Genomic DNA, 21,466 nt, shown 5'->3' on the forward strand with positions numbered 1-21,466 from the left:
TATTTACACCTCACCGTTTTGAAATTAGGAGTGATTTTATATATATACATATATGCATCGCTTTAGCCAACGTAGTGTGCATGCAAGGGGTTGGTTCACTTCAGAGCAGCAGCTTCAGAGTACAGTTTATTGTCCCTTATCCCTCTGCTCCCATCTCCACAAGGCTTTTGATATTTTACAGAGAGCTTCCTTGGAGGTGACTTGCGATAGACACATTTTGCAGGTGCGAAATAAACCTTATCCTCAAAAGTCCTATCAGATATACATACTTTCCCCTCATTGATACATATGTTCACTGACACACAGACTTAAATTTGATCACGGAAAGAACCCCTGATTCATTACACTCAAAATGCCATCAATAAAAACGTCTGTGCTCCTGCTCCTGGCTGAGTCATGGTCACATAGTAGGTCCTCAATAAATATTTGTTTAATGAATGTTAAGTAAATGGGAGAGATGTTGAATTTTTACCAATGTTAAATGGCTATTTATATGTATAGTTTGTACTATGGGTCGTAATTTACATATCATGAACTTGATCTTATTCTCATTATATATATAGTGTATATATATACACACACACTATATATGTAAGAAATATATTAAAATGTATATATACGACATATAATACTAATATATAGTCACCATATATAACTACATGTATTCACTAATTTTTTTCTGAAGCAAAATGTAAAATATATGAATAAATGGAAGATTCAGAAAAGCTGAGGATAATCTATTCCTTTATTAAAATATAAAAATGTCAGTAAAATGGACCCATGAAATTGTGAAAATGTTAAGAATCTGAGAGGAGCTTTATACTCATATTTTTAGCTGCTGAAGAACTAATCCTAAATTTTAAAAATAAAAGTATCTGTATTAGCAGAAGTAACTTGCCTAGAGTTGTATAATGAGTCACTAGTAAAACCATTTTTGGATCCACAAATCCTCATTTGTCATTTCAAACTGGCTTGAAAGTAATCACATGCTGTCCCACAAATGAGCCAATTCTGCTAAAGTGACCCTTTGGAAATTGCAGCAATTTAATGGTTTATTTAACAGAACAAAATGTATGTAATCAGCTCTTGCTGCTATCAAATAAATAACTAGAAGCAGAACAAGACATCTTAGAGGATATCTTTTCCCATTAGTTAATCATTTGTCATTTAAATAGTCTTATTTATTTTCTATAAAGTGTTTGATTTACCCATACTTTCAAGGAATGTGATCAGCAGCAATTTTAACTAGCTTCAATGTACCTAGTTTACATTGGGACATGTAACATTTTTTGCTACTTAGATTTTTAGAATTCACTTAGAAATAAACCTCCTAATTCTAGGAATATTAGTAATCTGCTTCTTAAGCTAGTAATATTTACTCTAAAATCACATAGACTTAAACAAATGATACGGTACTTTCGAAATTAATACCTACTATCTTTCTCCTGATTTTTTGTGTTCTGAAAAGTTTTCTCAATTACCAATAAGGCTACTCTAAAAGTATGGTATTATATGTAAAAGATTATATGAATTTTTAAGCATTGCGCATATAACCAGATCAAATGTTTGTATATTTAAATATCTTTTTGTATTCACAACTTAAGGGTGGTCAAAAGTTGTTTACGTTAATGAAAAAGAGATGCTATTTTAAGCTAAAAAATCAAAATTTTGAAATTTATACTCAAAATGTTAGTATCTTTGTCAAGTTTACTTAAACACTATATGAATATATATGGATTTTATAAAATAAATTTTTATACTAGAAACCCATAACTTATTTAATAATGCTTTGTATAAGAAACAAATATAATAAACTAAATTTATGTTTTGGGGAAAGTCATTACCACTTACCATCTTTGCTTAAAGTCAAGAATAAAGGCATCGCTTTCTATCTTTCCTTCGTTTGTCATAAAATAACCCATATTCACTATCAATAAAAGTATGCAGGTTTACACATTTTCATAATTCTCTGACTACTTAGACTTCGTTGTATTTGTGTTTTTTTGAATAAGGAGGACATCTTGCTATGACATTCCATCGCCTGATTGATAGTCAATGAAGATGTAGCCAGTGGTCCAGAACCACAATGAGCAAGGAGGGAAGCATCTAACTGTGAATGATTTATATTATCTGAAAGGTTCATTAAATCTTCCGTCCCTTGCCATCCCCATTTTCTGGAAATAGAGTAAGTCAAAGAAAAGTGCAATATGTTACTCACATAAGTGTTAAATGTTTGTAGTTGGAGAGTTCCTTGGGAACCAGTGTAAATTGGTTTCCATCCAGATACCTAAAAACAAGGGAACAATATTATCTTCTTGCAAAGTTAATAGTGGCCTTGCATAAAATAAGTAAACAGTACTTCAGTCTTAACTGAAGCAAGGAACCCCTTGGCAATTTTTGTTTTAAGGTGTTGTGTTCCAAGCATGGATTATTATTTAAAAGAAGTAAAGGAAAAAAAAAAAAAGCAGAGTTGTCCATGAGTCCAGTTCTTTGTGGTTTATCTAACAAGGCATTTAGCCATCTGTGTGCAAGCAAGGAGGTTCATTCAATTAACCAAATTTTTAGTCAGCCTTCAGTTTGCTTGTGTTTATGTGGACACAATACCACGAAATTCATTAACTACTAACAAAACCTTGCTGCTGTGGCCAAGACCACTCATCGCTGCCTTAATATGTGTCAATACACTTAGTGAATAACAATGGACACATTAAAGGCATATTTGGGGATTTGAACATATTAGGTTTAAGTTTAAAAATAGTTTTAACCAACACATATCCGCTATGATGATAACATTAGGAGATTTTATGGAATATAAATTGATCAAATGTATAAATATATATGTAACAGTAATAATCAATAGCCATATGTAAGTAAACTTTCCCTTCTTATTAGAATCAGAAGAATAATCAGAAAATAGGCTTTGGGCTAACTGGGAGGACACAAAGATAATTGAATGCTTGAAGTTATATCTATGATGTCACAATAAGGAAAATAAATTTCATCTCCTTCCAAGGCTGTTTTTCCTAGAACATAGATGGTGAAGGGTACAAATGTCTTTCAGAAACTGGGGCCATTTGACTATAGATGTGCACACAAACACTTCTGGGACATTGAACATGTGGCCCTTCCTACCCCAATGTTGTGGTCCATTTCAAGATTTCAGGTTGACATTAGTATTTTTTCTGGATATAGAAGTAGTTGAGAAGTTGCCTAAGATAATAACTTATTCCTAATATTTCAAAGTAAAAACAATGATATAAAAGGCACCAGTTATCAGAAAATATATTTAATGTTTGATAAATAATTGGGTCTATGTTATGACTCATCATGTCTACCTAAATTTTCTGACTTGATATTTCTTCTTAGATCCCTCTCCATTGTTTTCTTTCCTCTACCTAAGTTTTTCTTGATACCACTAGAGGGAAGCATCACCCTATATAGTTCAGCACTCTCTCTTTATTCCAGAAAACAGAGGAAGGTCAAAAAGATTCAGAATGTGCACTATGAATGCTTATATGTAAAATAATCTAAGGGGGGAAGTTATATGGAACTGATTAAAAATAATGGATACCATTTGCTCAAACTAGCCCACCAATAATACTAATTTTTGCCAAAGTCTTTAATTATTTAATGTGATACACATATGAAATTCTTCTAATACACGCATATATGTTACTGCTGAGAAGGATTCTGCTGACTCGGTAAGGTTACAAGAATAAGCTCTCTAGGGGGTAAAACTTGAATTCACAACAGATGAATTAATATTTTTCTCATCTCTATAACAAACTTTCTCTAGAAAAAAAGACTACCTTCTAATAATTTGTAGTAAAATAGATTGAAAATTCAACTTTTTGAATAGTTGAAGTAGCATGTAGATAGCACAGGGCATAAACCAAGCAGGATGTCGAATGGAGCTTAGTAAGAAATGTTTAAAGTTTTTTAATGGGAATAGAGTAAAGGCACCAATACATAGTACAGTTAAAACAGTAGAAAAAAGGATTTAGCATCAAAGGTGGTCTGAGTGTTAAGTTCTTCATTAGTGTACTCCTAAAATTAATGCTTTGGACACAGAATATTCTTTTTTTAATTTTTAAAAATTTTTAATTATTCCTGTTTTATTTATTTATTTTTATTTTTATTTATTTTATTATATTTTAAGTTCTAGAGTAATGTGCACAACATGCAGGTTTGTTGCATATGTATCCATGTGCATGTTGGTGTGCTGCACCCATTAACTTGTCATTTACATTAGGTATTTCTCCTAACGCTATCCCTCCCCCATTCCTCTACCCCATGACAGACCCCGGTGTGTTCCCTGCCCTGTGGACACGGAAGATTCTATAGGCATCTAGCCTTCCCACAGAGCCGGGCTTCGGAAGATCCCTATGTGATCTTCTGAAATAAAAAATCATTAAGAATTAAATATTCAATTACACACATATACATGAAAAAAACAGTCCTTCCAGTTGATTAACCAATGTGATTGGTAGTGAGAGAGGACCTGAACACTTAACAGCCGTTCAAATCTAAGAGGCACGTTCTGTGCACATGCGCTAAGATTGCGCCTTTTTCCTCTAAGTGTTCCATTCAGGATCAAACTTAAGATTTAAAGAATTGCACGTGATTTGAAAATAAGATCCTTAAAAATTGAAATGACATGTTTTTGAACCTCATTACCTGTGTTACACACTGTCAAAAGTTTGTCAAACCTGCTCATTTGGAATATGTGTGTGCACCTGCACAAACTGATACACATCCACATAAATTACATGTGGGTTTAAATTATGATTGAACCATGGTTCCATATACATAAAAAATAAACAGAGGCAAAGTGACTCAATTGTATTCAGATCAAGCATATCCAGAATATGACATTGGTTTACAGACAAAGGAATGGAATGAATGGGGCATGGAAGCATCATTATTCTGGCAGCATATTCTCTAATGAATTCCATTCTGCAAGTGTAGCATGAGGCAGCCAAGGGAGTGTGGGCAGTGCAGAAGGTCAAGATGTGTATATATTGGCCATGTAATTTGTGGTTAAATATCAGTAATGAAAATGTCAAGGATAATTGGTCCTATACCCTTTAGGATCTAAAGGACTTTGATTCAAGCCACCAAAAGCAGCATCTCTTCTTAAGGGAAGAGATGATGCTAGTTTCTTCCATATACCAGATAATTATTTATCCCACATGGTAAAACTTCCTCCTAGGGGTCACAGAGGTACAAAAAAAAGTTTCCTGTACAGAATATCCTAGACTGTAAATAAATTAAATATAAAGCATTTCCCAAAGTGCATTCCATGGGCCATTAGTCTTATAAGATGCTCCATGAGAAAAGGGGTATAGGAACAAATAAATGTGAAAGATACCTTATATTTTACCATTGTTTCTTGAAGAGTCATAGTACACCTTAGCATAGTAAAGGCACTGAGAAATCTTATAGCATAAACACACACAAACACACACACACAATTCCCAAGGGCCTCTAAAGTAGCTTTTGCATTGTTTACTGTTTTACAGGATAATAATTAACTGGCCTTAGAATACGATTTGCAAAGAAGATTGTAAAGATTTTTGTTTGGTCTCCATTCCTCTGCGTGTGTGAAACATTTATCATCAAGGAAAAAGAAAAGAAAAGAAAGACAAGCTCTACTTACAACTCTGTGACATCTCTTGGAATACCTTTCGGCAAGACCTTCAAACCCTTGTTGCTACATCGGACAACTGTATCCAAGCAGGTACATTCAGTAGGACAGCGAGAAAGTGGGGAGCAACTATTGTCATCATTTCCTAAATTGCAGAGGAAATACAGGAAAACCCAGATTTGTGGTCTTGAAGGTGCTAGAAGGGATTTTATGCCTTTAAATTAACAAACACAAGAGTCTTAAGCTATATAATCATTTATATATGGGACATTCAGTATTTAAAAATTGATACTATAAGCTCTATATAGCGCTGTTTTCAGACCGCCTGGGGAAGAATTCTGGAAAAGGGTTTATAATTTGTAAATTGTAATTACAATTACCAATACAATTGGAATAGTTATTTGTACAAATTATATTTTTAATTAGAATACGTAAATGTAAAGTGAATTATAGAGAAACTGCAAGGAAACAGATATGAAGAGACATGAAAGAGAATATATTAACTTAAAAGTTTAGGTCCCTCATTTATAAAGCTCAAATTAGCTCTCTGTTCATTGGCGACAATAATAGAACCTGCTCTGTGTACCTGATAGGGCTATATGAGAATCAAACATGATGATATAGAAAGAGCATTGAAAAGTGACAACTAGTATTTTTGTCAGGTTTATTAAACTTCTGTTTTATAAGATAATTTCTTTTCTCCTTTGAAAATGGTAGGTACTAAAAAACATGCCTAGGGTAATAAAGAAAAGTTAAAATGAAGCTATATAAATAAGTCCAACCACAAGTTGGAAACCAGAAAATCTAAAACATTCAGAAATGCGAATCAAGTAGACTCAAATGTGGAAGGCAAGTCTGAGAAAGTTAAGTGTCCCGGTACTAAAACAAAACCCAAACAACAAAGCAAAAGATACTCGATCATTATTTGCTGAGCTGAATTATGCTGTAGATTTGTGCAAAGCTGTATCCGAATGGGCATGCGAATGCCTGACAAGCAAAGAGTTGACAAGGATTTCTTACCGTCATCACAAGTGAAGTCCTGAATGGCTACATCCTGGATGGGTATTTCTTTTAGGAAGTATGGTTTTTGACATCGAGGATTTCCCGTGACAATTCTCTTCTTCCTGAGCCACTCTCCCAACCAAGCCAGGTAGCAGTTACAGTTAAAAGGATTGGCCAAGAGGTTTCTAAGAGCCACAGGCAAACAATGCAAGGTTTAGTTTGGGGTTTCATCTTCTTCATTCTCAAAACCCCAGCTACCCTTCTCCACGCTATTTCCACCGGTAACGATTCCTTCTTCTTTGTATTCGCAGACCCCCATTCATACTCAGAATCACATGCAGTATATGAGATGCAATTTTTTTTTTTGCTAAAATTATTATGTTTGGAACTTAAACAGTAACAACACTTTTACATAAGGTAATTCTTCACATGATTTCATGCAAAAAATAAGGTAAGGCTTACACAGTGGATCCTGATAGATATTTCATTTAGAAATAATTTAAACTTGTCAGAAATCTGACTTGCTGTCAAACTTCACACTGATAATGCAGTAATTTAATATAAAGATGAAGGCTGATTACCTTATATTATTGAGTTTAACCTGACAACAGCTAATTCATTAATTTGTCATCTCAAGATTTCCATCTCTTATTTGCTTTAGAGAATAGGTTTCCCATCTAAACTGACAGCTGAGTTGATTAAATGCCAGTTATAAAAATGAATTTACTTCTACAAATCTCAATACTTTTGGCATCTCACCACTTCAGCATAAACCTATTGACAATCTCATTATTTATAAACATGCCATCTTTAATATGCGCAAATTAGTCACTTGATGTAAAATGTCACATTTTATGCAAAAAGAGGATTAAGTACTTTACTGACGGATGGATGCTTCTCTCAAATTATTTCTTCACTGACTTGAGCTATGAACTTTTTTTCTCTATCTTTATTCCCCTCCTTTTAAGTTAGATTAGTATATTTGCATGCCACCATTACTGGGAAATCTTATCAGTTAGATAATTAATAATTTCGAATGCTGCTTTTTAGATACTGACATATAAGAGACCTGAAATACATGGTTTGGAGGTGTGTGGCTTTTTTTACTTTTACATTTTATTTATTTATTTATTTAAATTTCTTGAATTCTGTCTATAGGCCTACACACACTCTTTATTTTTAAGCTGTCTACATAAAATAATCTCTTGGATCAGCTCAACCTATTTCTTCAATATTTTGTTAATATCATAGTAGATGCCCTCTAGTAAACAGCTTTTATTTTTGATCTGGTTATCCTAATATATCTCCTGTCATTTCGAATGATTCTTTGTTTTTTTTTTCCTTGAGATGGAGTCTCGCTCTGTCACACAGGCTGGAGTGCAGTGACGTGATCCCGGATCAATGCCATCTCTGCCTCCCCGGTTCAAGCAATTCTCCTGCCTCACCCTCCTGAGTAGCTGGGACTACAGGCACGTGTGACCATGCCCGGCTAATTTTTTTGTATTTTTAGTAAAGACAGGGATTCGCCATGTTGGCCAGGCTGGTCTCGAACTCCTGACCTCAAGTAATCTGCCTGCCTCAGCCTCCCAAAGTGCTGGAATTACAGACATGAGCCACCGTGCCTGGCTGATCTTTTCGAGCAAGTTTGTTGGTAATAACCCTATCCATTCTCTTTTTATAATACTTATACTGAAAATACTCCAGTGTGAGAACACTGGCAAAAATCTGTAACATTTCTTTTATATGCAGCATTATCAAGTTATAATAATTCTAAAATTTAGAATGAAGCTACATCATTGATAATATCACTAGGAAAAATGATTCACTGAACAATACTATATTTTTTTGTTAAAATTTAATGTAAGATAGTAGGTAATATTTTTTAAAAAATTTAAATAAATTTGACATGAACAAGTTTGCACTTTTTTAAGTCCTAAACCCTTGATCACATTTTAATGAAATGCTTAATAATACATTAAATACATTAACAAATATAATAAATGGCTCAAGTAATACATAAAGGCTATTTTTCATACTTACAGAGTAGATAAAGAATGGAGAGTATCAAATGCCCCTGGTGCAACTGTAGTAATTTGATTATCATACAAAGAAAGCAAACGCACAGAACTGAGTCCTATGAAACTGTCATTCCCCACACAGGTTATTCGATTGCTTCTCAACATCCTGAGGGGAAAAAAAGGACATTGTTATGGAGACAAAGCGTCAGGCAATCAATTTTGCCTATCTGAGGATCAAAATGATCCTTGCAAATATGTAGCATTCATTACTACTTTTAAAAAATGTTCTCTTGCTATTAGATATTGCTATGAATATATACTGGGAATATCTTGCAAGAATAAAGTGCTTTGAGTTGTCAATGATTAATCTCAGTTACAAAAGGCACAGTGAGTCTAGGCATGGATTTACCATCCCACGATGAGGGCAGAATGTTTTCCTTTGATGCTACAATTATGTTTGCATGACTGCATGATGTCCTAATTCACCTACAGCTCTCTGAGTCCTTGGAGCCCTGTGATTTGTGTATTCAGGGTAGTATTACATTTGAGGCTGAACAGAAGGGAGGTGGAAAAGAATCAATAGCCACTGCAGATGAAGAACTGAGGGCATCTCAGGGACTTCCATACTGAGTCAATGCCAAACATGGGCTGGGGGAGCCAAAATGGATAGAATATCTACAAAGACTACACGAATCATTTTATTTATGAAAATTAGCTCATTGTTTTAAGTTGAGAACTTAAAAAGAGGCAACGGTAACAGATCCCATATCCACAATAAAGTTTAAAAAGGTTTACCATGAAAAAATACTTTTTTTAAAGTCACTGTCATTAATAGGGTTAACACTATTGTCATTTCCTTGTTACTGCTAAAGTTTTGGCTCAATTATCAATTATTTGCCAATTATTTATTTGTCTGGCTTAAAAACTGAACAAAAAGCTCAAAGTCCCATGGGAAAATAGTTATGAGTATATGAATAGTTGCCATAAATCATATTCAGAATTCCTGAAAAATTAAATTATTCCTTAACTTTTCTAAACATAAGTTGGCTACTAAAAAAATTGAAGAATGTAAAAAAGAGACATAAAAATAAAGAACAAAGTGTCACTTTAAAATTCTAGATTGTCCCATAATAAATAAGAAATGTAAACGTTAGCATTCTGCCAAGTCACAGATAAGAAGAAAAGATGATGCTTTCCTTATGAAGGGATCGTTTTATTTTAGAAAACAAAAGCACAACAGAAAAGCATTCCTATCAGCGCTTTCCTTTGTCATAAATGATGAAGAGCACTGGGTCTTAATCTTGCTGGAGTCACATGTCCCTGGGGGAAGTTGAAGAAAAGTTTGAGGGCCAGGTGCGGTGGCTCCTGCCTGTAATCCCAGCACTTTGGGAGGCCGAGGTGGGCGGATCACAAGGTCAGGAGATTGAGGCCATCCTGGCTAACACAGTGAAACTACTACTAAAAATCCAAAAAATTAGCCTGGTGTGGTGGCGGGCGCCTGTAGTCCCAGCTACTCTGGAGGCTGAGGCAGGAGAATGGTGTGAACCCAGGAGGCAGAGCTTGCGGTGAGCCAAGACCATACCACTGCACTCAAGCCTGGACGACAGAGTGAGCCTCCGTCTCAAAAAAAATAAATTAAATTAAAAAAAGAGAAAAGTTTGATCTCTGTTGCTAGAAAAATCCATAAGCACACATATGCACACATTTCACCTGTAATGTCAAGGAATTCAATGATTGGCTGAAATATGTATATGAACTAATAAGTGGCCTATTAGGGTTAAGAAGCCTAGGGGAATGGAAATGTGCTCTCAAAATCTTCATAGCTCCAAGACAAAAGATACCAAGAATAGGTATGTTCAGATAAAACTATTCTAGGATTTTGACTACCCTGAGTGTGGTTCTAAACTGCTCTACGATGCTTGTTGGAACATAACCAGATTAAGGAGAGAGTCAGTTAATATCGGTCTCAGGTGCTAAAACGTAAGCACTTCAAAAACATCCATAGAAATACAATGAAGGGAGAAAGTGGAATTTAGATAACTTTTCACAGGGAGAGTCCTGTCAATGGACAACAAAACAATAAGAAATACTTTGAAAAGTTCCCTGAGGTGGTGTTACAGATAGAACTGTATCCGCTTCAGATTTGTATTTTGAAGCCCTAAGCCCCAAATGTGACTGTACAGTCACGCACCACATTTCAATATTTTGGTCAAGCAGAGCTATACAAAAGTTGTCCAATAAGATTGCAAGGGAGCTAAAAATTTCTTATTGCCTCGAGATGTCATGACCGTCACAAATGTCATAGCCCAACACATTACTCATATGTTCATGGTGTTACTGGTGTAAATAAACCTACTGTGCTGCCAGTTGTATAAAATTATAGCACAACACTTACGTACAGCACGTAATAATCCATAATGACAATAAGCAACTATATTATTCATTTATGTATATACTATACTATTAATTGTGATTTTAGAGTGTACTTCTACTTATTAACAAAAGTTAACTATAAAACAGCCTTAGGCAGGTCCTTCTGGAGAAGGCATTGTTATCCTAGGAGATGACATGTTATCCTTGCATGTAATTGCCCCTGAAGACCTTCCAGGGCAACAAGGTGTGGAGGGAGAAGACAGTAATATTGATATATTGATTATCCTGACCCTGGGCAGGCCTAGGCTAATGTATGTGTTTCTTAGTTTTTAACAAAATAGTTTAAAAATGCAAAAGTAAGTAAATGAAACAATTTAGAAAATAGAAAAGAATAAGGAAAAGAATAGAGAATAAAAAATTCTTATGTAAGAATTAAAACATGTGTACAGCTGAACAATGTTTGGGTTTAAGCTAAGTGTTATTACAAAAGAGTAAAAAAAGTTAAAATATTAAAAAGTTCATAAAGTAAAAAAGTTACAGTAAGTTAACTTTAATATATTACTGAAGAAATATATTAAAAAATAAATTTAGTGAAGCCTAAGTGTACAGTTGTACAGTGTTTTTTTTTGGGGGGGGGTGGAGTTTCTCTTGTCACCCAGGCTGGAGTGCAGTGGTGCGATCTCTGCTCACTGCAACCTCTGCCTCCTGGGTTCAAGCAATTCTTCTGTCTCAGCCTCCCAAGTAGCTGAGATTACAGGTGCCCGCCACCATGCCTGGCTAATTTTGTATTTTTTAGTAGAGATGGGGTTTCACCATGTTGGTCAGGCTGGTTCTGAACTTCTGACCTCAGGTAATCCAGCCGCCTTGGCCTCCCAAAGTGCTGGGATTACAGGTGTGAGCCACCGCTCCAGGCCGTGTACACTGTTTTTAAAGCCTATGTTAGTGCACAGTAATGTCCTACGCCTTCACGTTCACTCACCACTCACTCACTCACTCACCCAGAGAAACTTCCAGTTCTACAAGCACCATTCTTGTTAAGCGCCCTATACAGGTGTAGTATTTTAAATATTTTGCACCGTATTTTTTACTGTACTTTTCTGTTTAGGTATGTTAAGATACACAAATACTTTCCATTGTGTTAGTAACAGTTGCCTGCAGTATTCAGTAGAGTAACATGCTGCACAGGTTTGCAGCCCAGGAGCAATAGGCTGTGCCATATAGCCTAGGTGTGTGGCAGGCCATACTATCCAGGTTTGTGTAAGTCCACTCTAGGATGTTCACACAACGGCAACATTGCCCAATGACACATTTATCAGAACATACGTATGACTATATTTGGAAAGAGGGACTTTAGGGAGGTGATTAAGGCTGAGTGAGATTATAAGAGTGGGGTCCCATACTGATGGACTGCCATCCTTACAAGAAGAAAACGATGATACCAGGCAGCTCACTATCTCTTCCTATGAGCAGACAGAAGAAAACTCATTTGAAGAAACAGTGAGAAGGTGACTGTCTACAAGCCCAGAAGCGAGGCCTCATCAGAAACTCACCCTGTCAGCACCTCCGTCTTGAACTTCTAGCCTCCAGAATGATGAGAAAATCAATTTCTGTTGTGTAAGCTACTCAGTCTGTGGAAGCTCATTACGGCAGCCTGAACAGATGTGTCCAGGTGTAGTTACAGCCTACTGCCTTCCTCCCACTCCAAGGTACTTCTCTGCCAGGAGAAGTTCCAGTATCAAGAAACAGTCCTTTAACTGCTGTTTGAAAAGGGAGCCTTCTGCTTGTTGCAATATTTGTATTTTACCTGAGACAACTCTGGAAAAGGTTAGATGCAGCCACCTGTGGTCTCTTTTCTATCCTCTTCCTACACATTCCTCAGTATCTCTCTCTCTCTCTCTCTTTTTTTTTTTTTAGACAGAATCTCATTACGTCACCCACGCTGGAGTGCAGTGGCACAATCTCAGCTCACTGCAACCTCCACCTCCTGGGTTCAAGCGATTCTTCTGCCTCAGCCTCCCGAGTAGCTGGGACTACAGACACGTACCACCATGCCTGGCTAATTTTCATATTTTTAGTAAAGACCAGGTCTCATCATATTGGCCAGGCTGGTCTCGAACTCCTGACCTCGTGATCTGCCCACCTCGGCCTCCCAAAGTGCTGGGATTACAGGCACGAGCCACCGCGCCCGGCCCTCAGTATCTCTTTCATCACAAGGCTGAGTGAACGTTTGCCTATCATTTTGAAAGGGCACCAAGTTAGCCCTTGGGATGGGTCAGCAGGTCCCAGACTGGTCCTGCTGGGTGGTCAGGTTTCAGGCTATCCCAGCAAAACTCAAAGAACGCACTTCTGCTCTTAGGTGCAGGGAGGGCTTTGGGGGTGGGATTTGAATCAGGGATTCTATAAACACATCTCACTGGCTGTGGGAATGCCCTTCTCGCTCTGTATCTGATAAAGAGCAGACAATGGACTCAGCCATCAGCCCACTGGTCGTACATGGCTCTCACAGACTGCGCGGGGCAGGGTCGTGTGTTTGGGCGAGACAGACTCCCCACTACAGTCAGCAAGGACTGCTTCCTGGTTACGAATATTTTCCTTTCTGCCTTCTAAAGCTTTCAGAGTTTGGTTTGTCTCTCTTCCAATTTTCAGGCTACCACTTTTGTCAAACATAATTATATACTATATAGAAATAATATATATGTGTGTATATGTGTGTGTGTATGCAGTGTGAAAAATTCAAGTAATACAAAATTGTTGTAAGTACTTTTGATTGAAATATCTCAATCTAATCCCCATATTTCTTGGACAACAATCCTTTGGAAACATATATAATTTTTCCCCCAAACTCCCTACCCCTGAGGAAGTAGACATAACTCTTAGCATGTTTTCTTTGAAAAAATAGTGAAAGATATATCACCAGCCTGTCTTTCTTTTACACTAACCTTGCAGGGGCAAAAAAACAAAAACAAAACAGTAGTCTCCAGATAAGCTGTTAGAATTATTCTACTGCAGAGATTCAAGGAGATTCTAAAGCTTACAGTAATTGGGCCAAGAGGAAGTATAGTATAGAGAGGTGTTTGACGACAAGGAAATAAAATCACCATTTTGAGGCACAACAAGGTAGTCAGATCCATATAAGCACTGGAGCAAGGATGATCTATTTTGTAGAGGAGACAGCAGCCATGAGGAATGCCCCTGATCATCTGCTATCAACACATTGAAGGCAGGAATATTGGGGTAAGGGACCATTTGTATTCACGATACGTGTGTGTGTGTGTGTGTGTGTGTGTGTGTAACATACATCAAAGGCAGGGATATTGGGGTAAGGGATCATTTGCATTCACAATATGTGTGTGTGTGTGTGTATGTGACACACTCAAAGGCAGGGATATTGGGGTAAGGGACCATTTGCATTCACAATATATGTGATGTGTGTGTGTGTAACACACAACAAAGCAGGGATATTGGGGTAAGGGACCATTTGCATTCACAATACGTGAGTGTGTATGTGTGTGTGTAACACACATCGAAAGTCGGAATATTGGGGTAAGGGACCATTTGCATTCACAATATGTGTTTGTGTGTGTTTGTGTGTGTGTGTGTGTGTGTGTGTGTGCGCGCGTAACACAGAGAATGTGAAAGAGATAGAGGGAGTGGGGTGGGTAAAAGTAGGAGGTGTTTCTCTCTCCCAGGATTATAATGAACAATGAGCTGCAATCCTTTGGTAGAAGAACTGCAATGCAAGTACAAATACTTACAAAGTTTTGAGGCTTTCCAATCCCTTGAACATCTTATGCTGCACATTTTCCAAACGATTACTTGTGAGAAGTATTTCATTTACACCAGATGCTCCTTCAAATGCTCCCTCCTCAATATCTGTGATCTTATTGTTGCTAAAGTTTCTAAATAAAAATTATTGGAACAAAGATTTTAAACAATTTCTAATAAGGAGGGAATTGAAACATAGTTGATCATTTTCTTGTAATGATCCAAGTCTTCCAACTTTTCACTGCCCAGCACTGCCAGGGCTCTGAAAAGATTCCACTTCTCTACACCATCAAGACAAAGGGACAATAATAATAAGAGGGAGGGAATGTCTATGGTAAAAAATGCCAGCGTGACTCATGTCAAACTCTCCAAAGGTCCCCAGGAGTATAAAATTCTTGAGGTCAGTTACTGGGTTACACAAACCTTTACGCCATCTATAAAACCCAACAAGAAACTTTTCAAAAAAATATCCCTGATTAAAATTGTCAAATGAATTAATGACTAAAAGAAGACAACTGGGTAGAGACAGAAGGGCTAAAATTTGTTAGTGTTCTATATATAGCATCAGAAATGTATTTGAATATGGGTTTATTCCCAGAATAACTTCTCATGTAATAATGTGTTGAAACAACCAAATTAATTGTCAGTATTATGTATGATACCAACTACTACAATGCTTGCCAGAAGGCAAGAGTATCTAGTTGAGGTTAACTTTCTAAAGGATTTTTCTTTCTCTTTCTGACTGATCAATCACTCCAAGAACAGGAGTGTCCCCCAAACAAGGATCATTTTTATGCATATTTTAATTTCTCCGAGAGAATTGTACACAGTAGCTTCTTAATAAATATTTGTTTCATGGAAAATCATCTTATAGCTAAAAAGAAAGTGCACTTCATAACAGTGAAAAAGGAGGGCAATTAAGATATCAGAAACCATTTGCGAGGTAGCCTAATATGGATGCCAACTGTACAAGTAGTCTGCTCTGTAACTTACAGTCTATGTGACTATGGGCCAGTTACATATGTGGACACACAGTTAAAGTGAGTCGATGCTTCTTTCCTCCTGCTGATTTTTCTGCATGTGTGAGGGTGCTCCACTGGTCCCATGCTATTGACCTATGTCCTGTCTCTCCCTCACACCTCCCTAGGGGCATGGAGTAACCCACTGAGTGCGGCTGAAACTGCTGAGCTTATGAACTTATTTTAAAATATGAGTTGTGGACATGTAGTAACACAGATGAGCTATCGAGCCAGTTTACCAATCATTAATTTTGAGTATCTTCTAATGAAACTTTAATGAAGCAAAAAAGTCCAATAGTTGACATGAAAAAGAAATAACAGCATGGTTTGAGGAATAGTAAAGGAAGTTACAAAACCTTACTGAACCCACTTTAATGTGCTTAGATTGCTGGATTCCTGCTATGGCCACATAACAGACCAGCTGTCTGAGTTAAAGTCAGATGCTTAGGCTCTGCTACAGAAAATGTGATTGACACTGTTGAATACACAGGAAAGTTCTCACAGAGTTTACCCTGAATTCATGTCACAGGTCGCCATCATAGGGAAACTTCCCAGGATTTTTAATATTTTCTAATTTTCTAAGAAACTTAACTTAAGAAAACGAACACAACAAAATGCTACGGAAATTAAAAAAAATATATAGCTAACAAGTGACTTACATTTTACGTAATTGAGGAAGTTTCTTAAAGATTCCTGTGGCTTCCAACACGGTAAATTCATTATTATTGAGACGCCTGAAGAAAAAGGAAGGAATAGAGAAGTTTTATTACCAATAGTTAGGAGAGCATTAAATTTGATTTCTCAAAATGAATTCTAACATTATTGAATGACACCAGGAAAATAAAAGGAAATACATATATCACAGAAGATTTGTGGAACATACTGATGTTTTTTCTCATTTTATTCAAATTTTAATCAAAATAAAATGTTAGGAAGTTTTTTTTTTAACACAGTAACAAAAGAAAAAATCAAAGATCAAAACCAGCTCTCAGCAATCTCTAGAACAAATTTTCTCCAATTTTTTCCACTATCGTCCCCACTAAAAAGGATTTTTAGACTGTTGTTTCCCTAATTGTTTTCTTCACAATTGGAACAAAAATTACAGCTTTATTAGAATGCGATTCACATGCTAGAACATTTACCCTTTTAAAGTGTACAATTCAGTAGTTTTTAGTATATTCACAAAATTGTGCAACCATCTTTGCTCTCTAATTCCAGAACATTTCATTACCCCCAGAAAGAAACCCCATACTTATTACCAGTCACTCCCGGTGGCTATTCCCCTACAGTCCTTGGCAACCACCAGGTTACTTTTTGTATAAATGGAATCACGTAAGATGTAGCCTTTTCTGTCTGGTTTCTTTTGCTTTATATGTCTTGTTCCTGTTGTAGCATATGGCAGTGCTTCATTATTTTTTAAGACTCAATGATATTTCATTACACAGGCATGACACATTTGTTTATCCATTTATCAGTTAGGAGGCATTTGTGTTGCTTCCATTCTTTGACAGCTATAAATAATGCTGCTGTGAACATGATGTGCATGTTTCTGCCTGGATATATGTTGTCATTTTTTCGACATATACATAGGAGTGGCATTGCTGGATCACATGGTAAATCTGTGATGAACTCTTTGAGAAATAGCAAAACAGATTTCCATAGACTAGTGATGTATAAAGGTTTCAATTTCTTCCACTATGTTGCTCTCCCTTTTTTTTTTTTTAGCCATTCCAGTGGGTCTAAAATGGTATCTCATTGTGGTTTTGATTGGAATTTCTCTAATAACTAATGATATTGAGCAGTTTTTCATGTGTTTATTGGACATTTGTATATGTTCTTTGGAGAAAGGTCAATATGAATAATTTAACCATTCATTAGCTGAGTAAAATATATTTTAATCTAAATTATAAGAGTTCTTCATATATTGTGAATGTGTCTTATTAGATACATGATTTGCAAATATTTTCTTCTCAGTACTGATTTTATTGTATAATTTAAAAAATTATAAATCTCTTACATTACACACATTTGCTGAAGTCTAAATTGGAGGCTTGTTTCCACTATAATTCTTCCATGACAAACAAACTTATTTAAAGTGCTAGGCCGGGGGCAGTGTCTCATGCCTATAACCCTGGCACTTTGGGAGGCAGAGACAGGAGGATTGCTTGTGCTCAGGCGTTCAAGACAAGCCTGGGCAATAGGGCAACATCCCACCTCTACAAAAAACACAAAAATTAGCTGGGCATGGTAGTGCATGCCTGAGGTCCCAGATTCTTGGGGGGATGGGGATGGGGGACTGAGGTGGGAGGATCCCTTGCACCCAGGAGGCCAAGGCTAAGGGAGCTGTGATGGTGACACTGCACTCCTGCCTGGGCAAGAGACTGAGACCCTCTCTCAAAAAAAAAAAAAAAAAAAAAAAAAAGTGCTATTGTGCTGGAAGATATCACTTGTTTGTAGTATTATAGGTAATAAGCATAAATCCCTATATAACTGTAAAAAAATAAAGTTCAGGGCCTTGGTTGCATGGTCTCCATGCATTTCTAAAATTCCTGGAGCTGTGAAATAGCTTCATTAACTAACAGGAGTACAAAAAAAAAAATCACTACAAGATAGTTGGTTTCTGTCAAGTCTTTGAAAGGCATTACTTTATTTTTAGTTATTCAAATTGCTAAAAATTAATTAAGTACTGGCATGAGTACAGGCACAGTGGGAGATAATAACACACAATCCCTGTCATCAAGGAGCTATAATCTAGTTAAAGACAGAAGGATTATATACAAACAAATAGACAACGAACTTTGCAAAGCAGTAAATGACAAATACCAGATGTTGCTATCCATAAACATGGCTAACATGTTGAGAGAATGATGAGGTTTCGTTAGTTTTTTTCTTGAATTGTTAGAACACTAACGTTAAAGGTCATCTTTTTATAAATAAAGTCAGTAAAGGCAAACCATGCATGCGCATAGAATCTGTGAGTGCTCCAACCAACATTCTAGTACTTAGTATGTACAAGGTTCTGTGTTAAGGCTGTTAAGTGTAAATGCCATCATATTCTGCCTTTTCAGCTTTTCTTCCATTGTTCAGAAAAAGTTATCCTTTCTACTTTAATACCTGACGACTGAATCCTTCCACCCGCAAGTCAATGAAGTAGTAAATTAGGTGAGATGGACTCCTTGAATCTATCGTTTACAGAAATTGAAAATGGAGGCTCTCAAACTACTTTATTTAGTTGCTATATGGATTAAATATGTTAAAAAACTAAGTACATAGAAAATTGTTTGGGAATAAATAATATCCAATAAATAAGCATCAAATAAACACCATTGGTATTAGTATGAAGTGCTTACTGAATTTTGAGAGATAAATTAGTTCTGTACTCAACTGTATGGTTGGCTAGAAAGATGAACAAAGGTAGCCTCTAACATATTCTTGTACTAAGAAGAGTTATGCCAATGTAATGTGTATTAATTAAAATTAACATAATTATTAATAATAAAAACGGCAAGACAAACATTCCTATGCTTTAATGCTTTCATTCCCTCCTTCCCAACCAGAATTTTGTTGGCGGATGAACTTACAACTCTGCAGTGTACTGGGGAATGTGCTCTGGGATTTTGTTGAGTTTTTGATTAGAGCAATCTACTGTGGTTCCTTCACAGCGACACTTTTCAGGGCAAGCCAAATCCGCAAAGCAGTCTCCACTTAATTTTGATCGATAATCTTCTGTACCTATTGAGAATTCAAACCAAAAAAAAGATACTGAGTCTAAAGGTTAGAATATTTATTAGTTTGTAGGAAGAAAAACGTAAGATAACTATAGATTATGTAGCAGGGAGACAACTTGGGGTATTTTGGTCAATGGATGTCAGGAGAAAGGTTAAAAGAAAGGCTTGGAATTTTCTGGAAAAAAGAGTGACCAGATTCACATGACAGGAAAACATTAATAAAGTTGAGCTTTTCACAGCTGTACTTTCTGCTGATCCAATTCTGAGCCATTCTAGCCTATTTCACAGCTAGTCACACAATGGATATTAATTATTAAAAAGTTTATTTTTTTTCTCTGAGTCAAGAATTGAAAATATATCCAGTAATAAACATGATCCTATATATCATTGTAAATTAGGGCTTTCAAGGCAAATAGATATACTCAGGCTTTTAAATTTTCTATGGACTTTTTACTATTCTCTCCCTCTCACATAATCTCGGAGATGCCTAAAAAGCCCTCTTTTTTTCATTTTGATTTTGTAGAAAGAGACAGGTAAATCCTGATTTAAGCCTCAGCAGCTTGCCATGCTGTAGAAAGCTGCGTGACGTTCCATGGTGCTTGACGGAACCATGTTTTACTCATACCTCGCAACCACATGGTTAGATCAAGCACAACAGAAAATCTCGCTACATTGTCACTACACCAACCACTAGGCCAAAGGTAAGACCAAGAGGAAAATGGAAGGAAGGAGGAGAAAAGCTACAGGCGTTCTGGAAATGTAATACTGTTTACATGACATGCATTCTTCCCGCAGAATGTTTATGACCATAGTAAGAGTATTACTACCGAAGATTTCCTGGAAACACAAAGAAGGGGCTATACGGAAAAGGTGCCTCCACCGTTCCTCAGAACTGCAGAATGGAAACAACAGCTTTCAGGAACAACATCCAGGAAGAAGTTGAAGGTGAGCTACAAGGACAACAGAGAAGCTCAAAGGATCTGTGGTTTCTTCTTGAAAAAAAGGTGCCAAAGACCAAGACTAGAAGAAGGTACATCAGGATTGAAAAGGGAGGGTATTATGTTTCAGATTAGACACTTTTACTTACAGCCAAAATGGTGAATTCCTGCAAAAGTAAAGATCACCAAGAAGGAAAGAAAGAGTAATCCCAATTAAGATTAATATACATATTTATAAAACTAAGCTCTCTTTCTTCTTTATTATGGTAATTATTGAAAAAATAGCATGATGTGATGGGAATTGTCATGCTTTGTAAAATTTTATAAATAATATTTTGAAGCACGGTGGTCTCACAAGAAAACCAATGTAATAAAAGATACATAGTGCAAATTAAGTTCTCGATTCCTTTAAAAGATGAACTCCCTCAAGACAGATTTTCTTTTATCACTGTCATATGTAGAGTGCCATATAAAATGGTAGTAGGGAGGTCCACACGTAAAAGTGAATGAAAAACTAATCATGGAGATCCTCAAGGACAATCATTAGAACATTTGGATTAATCCTTATGTTGTGATGTACACTTTTTAATGATCTTTTCAACTTATAAATAATGTTTCTTAGTGGAAATGGAATCAGAATTTCATAAGAAGTTTGCAATGGTGAATATAACGGTTTCATTACATTTGGCAGTTAATGCCACAGTATTTATTGAGGATCTGGTACCTTATGATTTAAGCTTCACTCCAAAATGAAGTAAGAGTGCACAAACTCTAAATGACAGGTACACTGGGTATCTTGCAATTCAAATAGTCTGCATTCAATGGAATAGTAATAATGCTTATTTTATGGTGGCTTTTTAGGTGGACTCAAATTTTAATTAAAATTTTTGGAAGAAAGGGAAGGAGGCCCAAATGATCCTTTTGAGGCCTGGCTTCTACAACTATTATGTTTAAATAATGTAAATTAAATTATCAA

At 36.2% G+C, this 21,466-nt stretch overlaps 1 protein-coding gene across 4 annotated transcripts in view; it reads right to left on the reverse strand.

The window, feature by feature from the left end:
- The window catches only part of SLIT2 (slit guidance ligand 2), a 368,029-nt gene that overhangs the window by 71,549 nt on the left and 275,014 nt on the right, over positions 1 to 21,466 (reverse strand). For all 4 annotated transcript variants that reach the window (XM_023206993.2, XM_023206991.2, XM_023206992.2 and 1 more), the window contains 7 exons: positions 19,406 to 19,556; positions 16,484 to 16,558; positions 14,796 to 14,939; positions 8,690 to 8,833; positions 6,668 to 6,834; positions 5,660 to 5,792; positions 2,219 to 2,287 (listed from right to left, as the gene is read on the reverse strand). In XM_023206993.2, coding sequence (XP_023062761.1) covers positions 2,219 to 2,287; positions 5,660 to 5,792; positions 6,668 to 6,834; positions 8,690 to 8,833; positions 14,796 to 14,939; positions 16,484 to 16,558; positions 19,406 to 19,556 — 883 coding nt within the window. The remainder of the gene's footprint in view (positions 1 to 2,218; positions 2,288 to 5,659; positions 5,793 to 6,667; positions 6,835 to 8,689; positions 8,834 to 14,795; positions 14,940 to 16,483; positions 16,559 to 19,405; positions 19,557 to 21,466) is intronic.

This window comes from Piliocolobus tephrosceles, chromosome 3 (assembly GCF_002776525.5).
Source record: "Piliocolobus tephrosceles isolate RC106 chromosome 3, ASM277652v3, whole genome shotgun sequence".
In the NCBI taxonomy this organism is placed as follows: Eukaryota; Metazoa; Chordata; class Mammalia; order Primates; family Cercopithecidae; genus Piliocolobus; species Piliocolobus tephrosceles.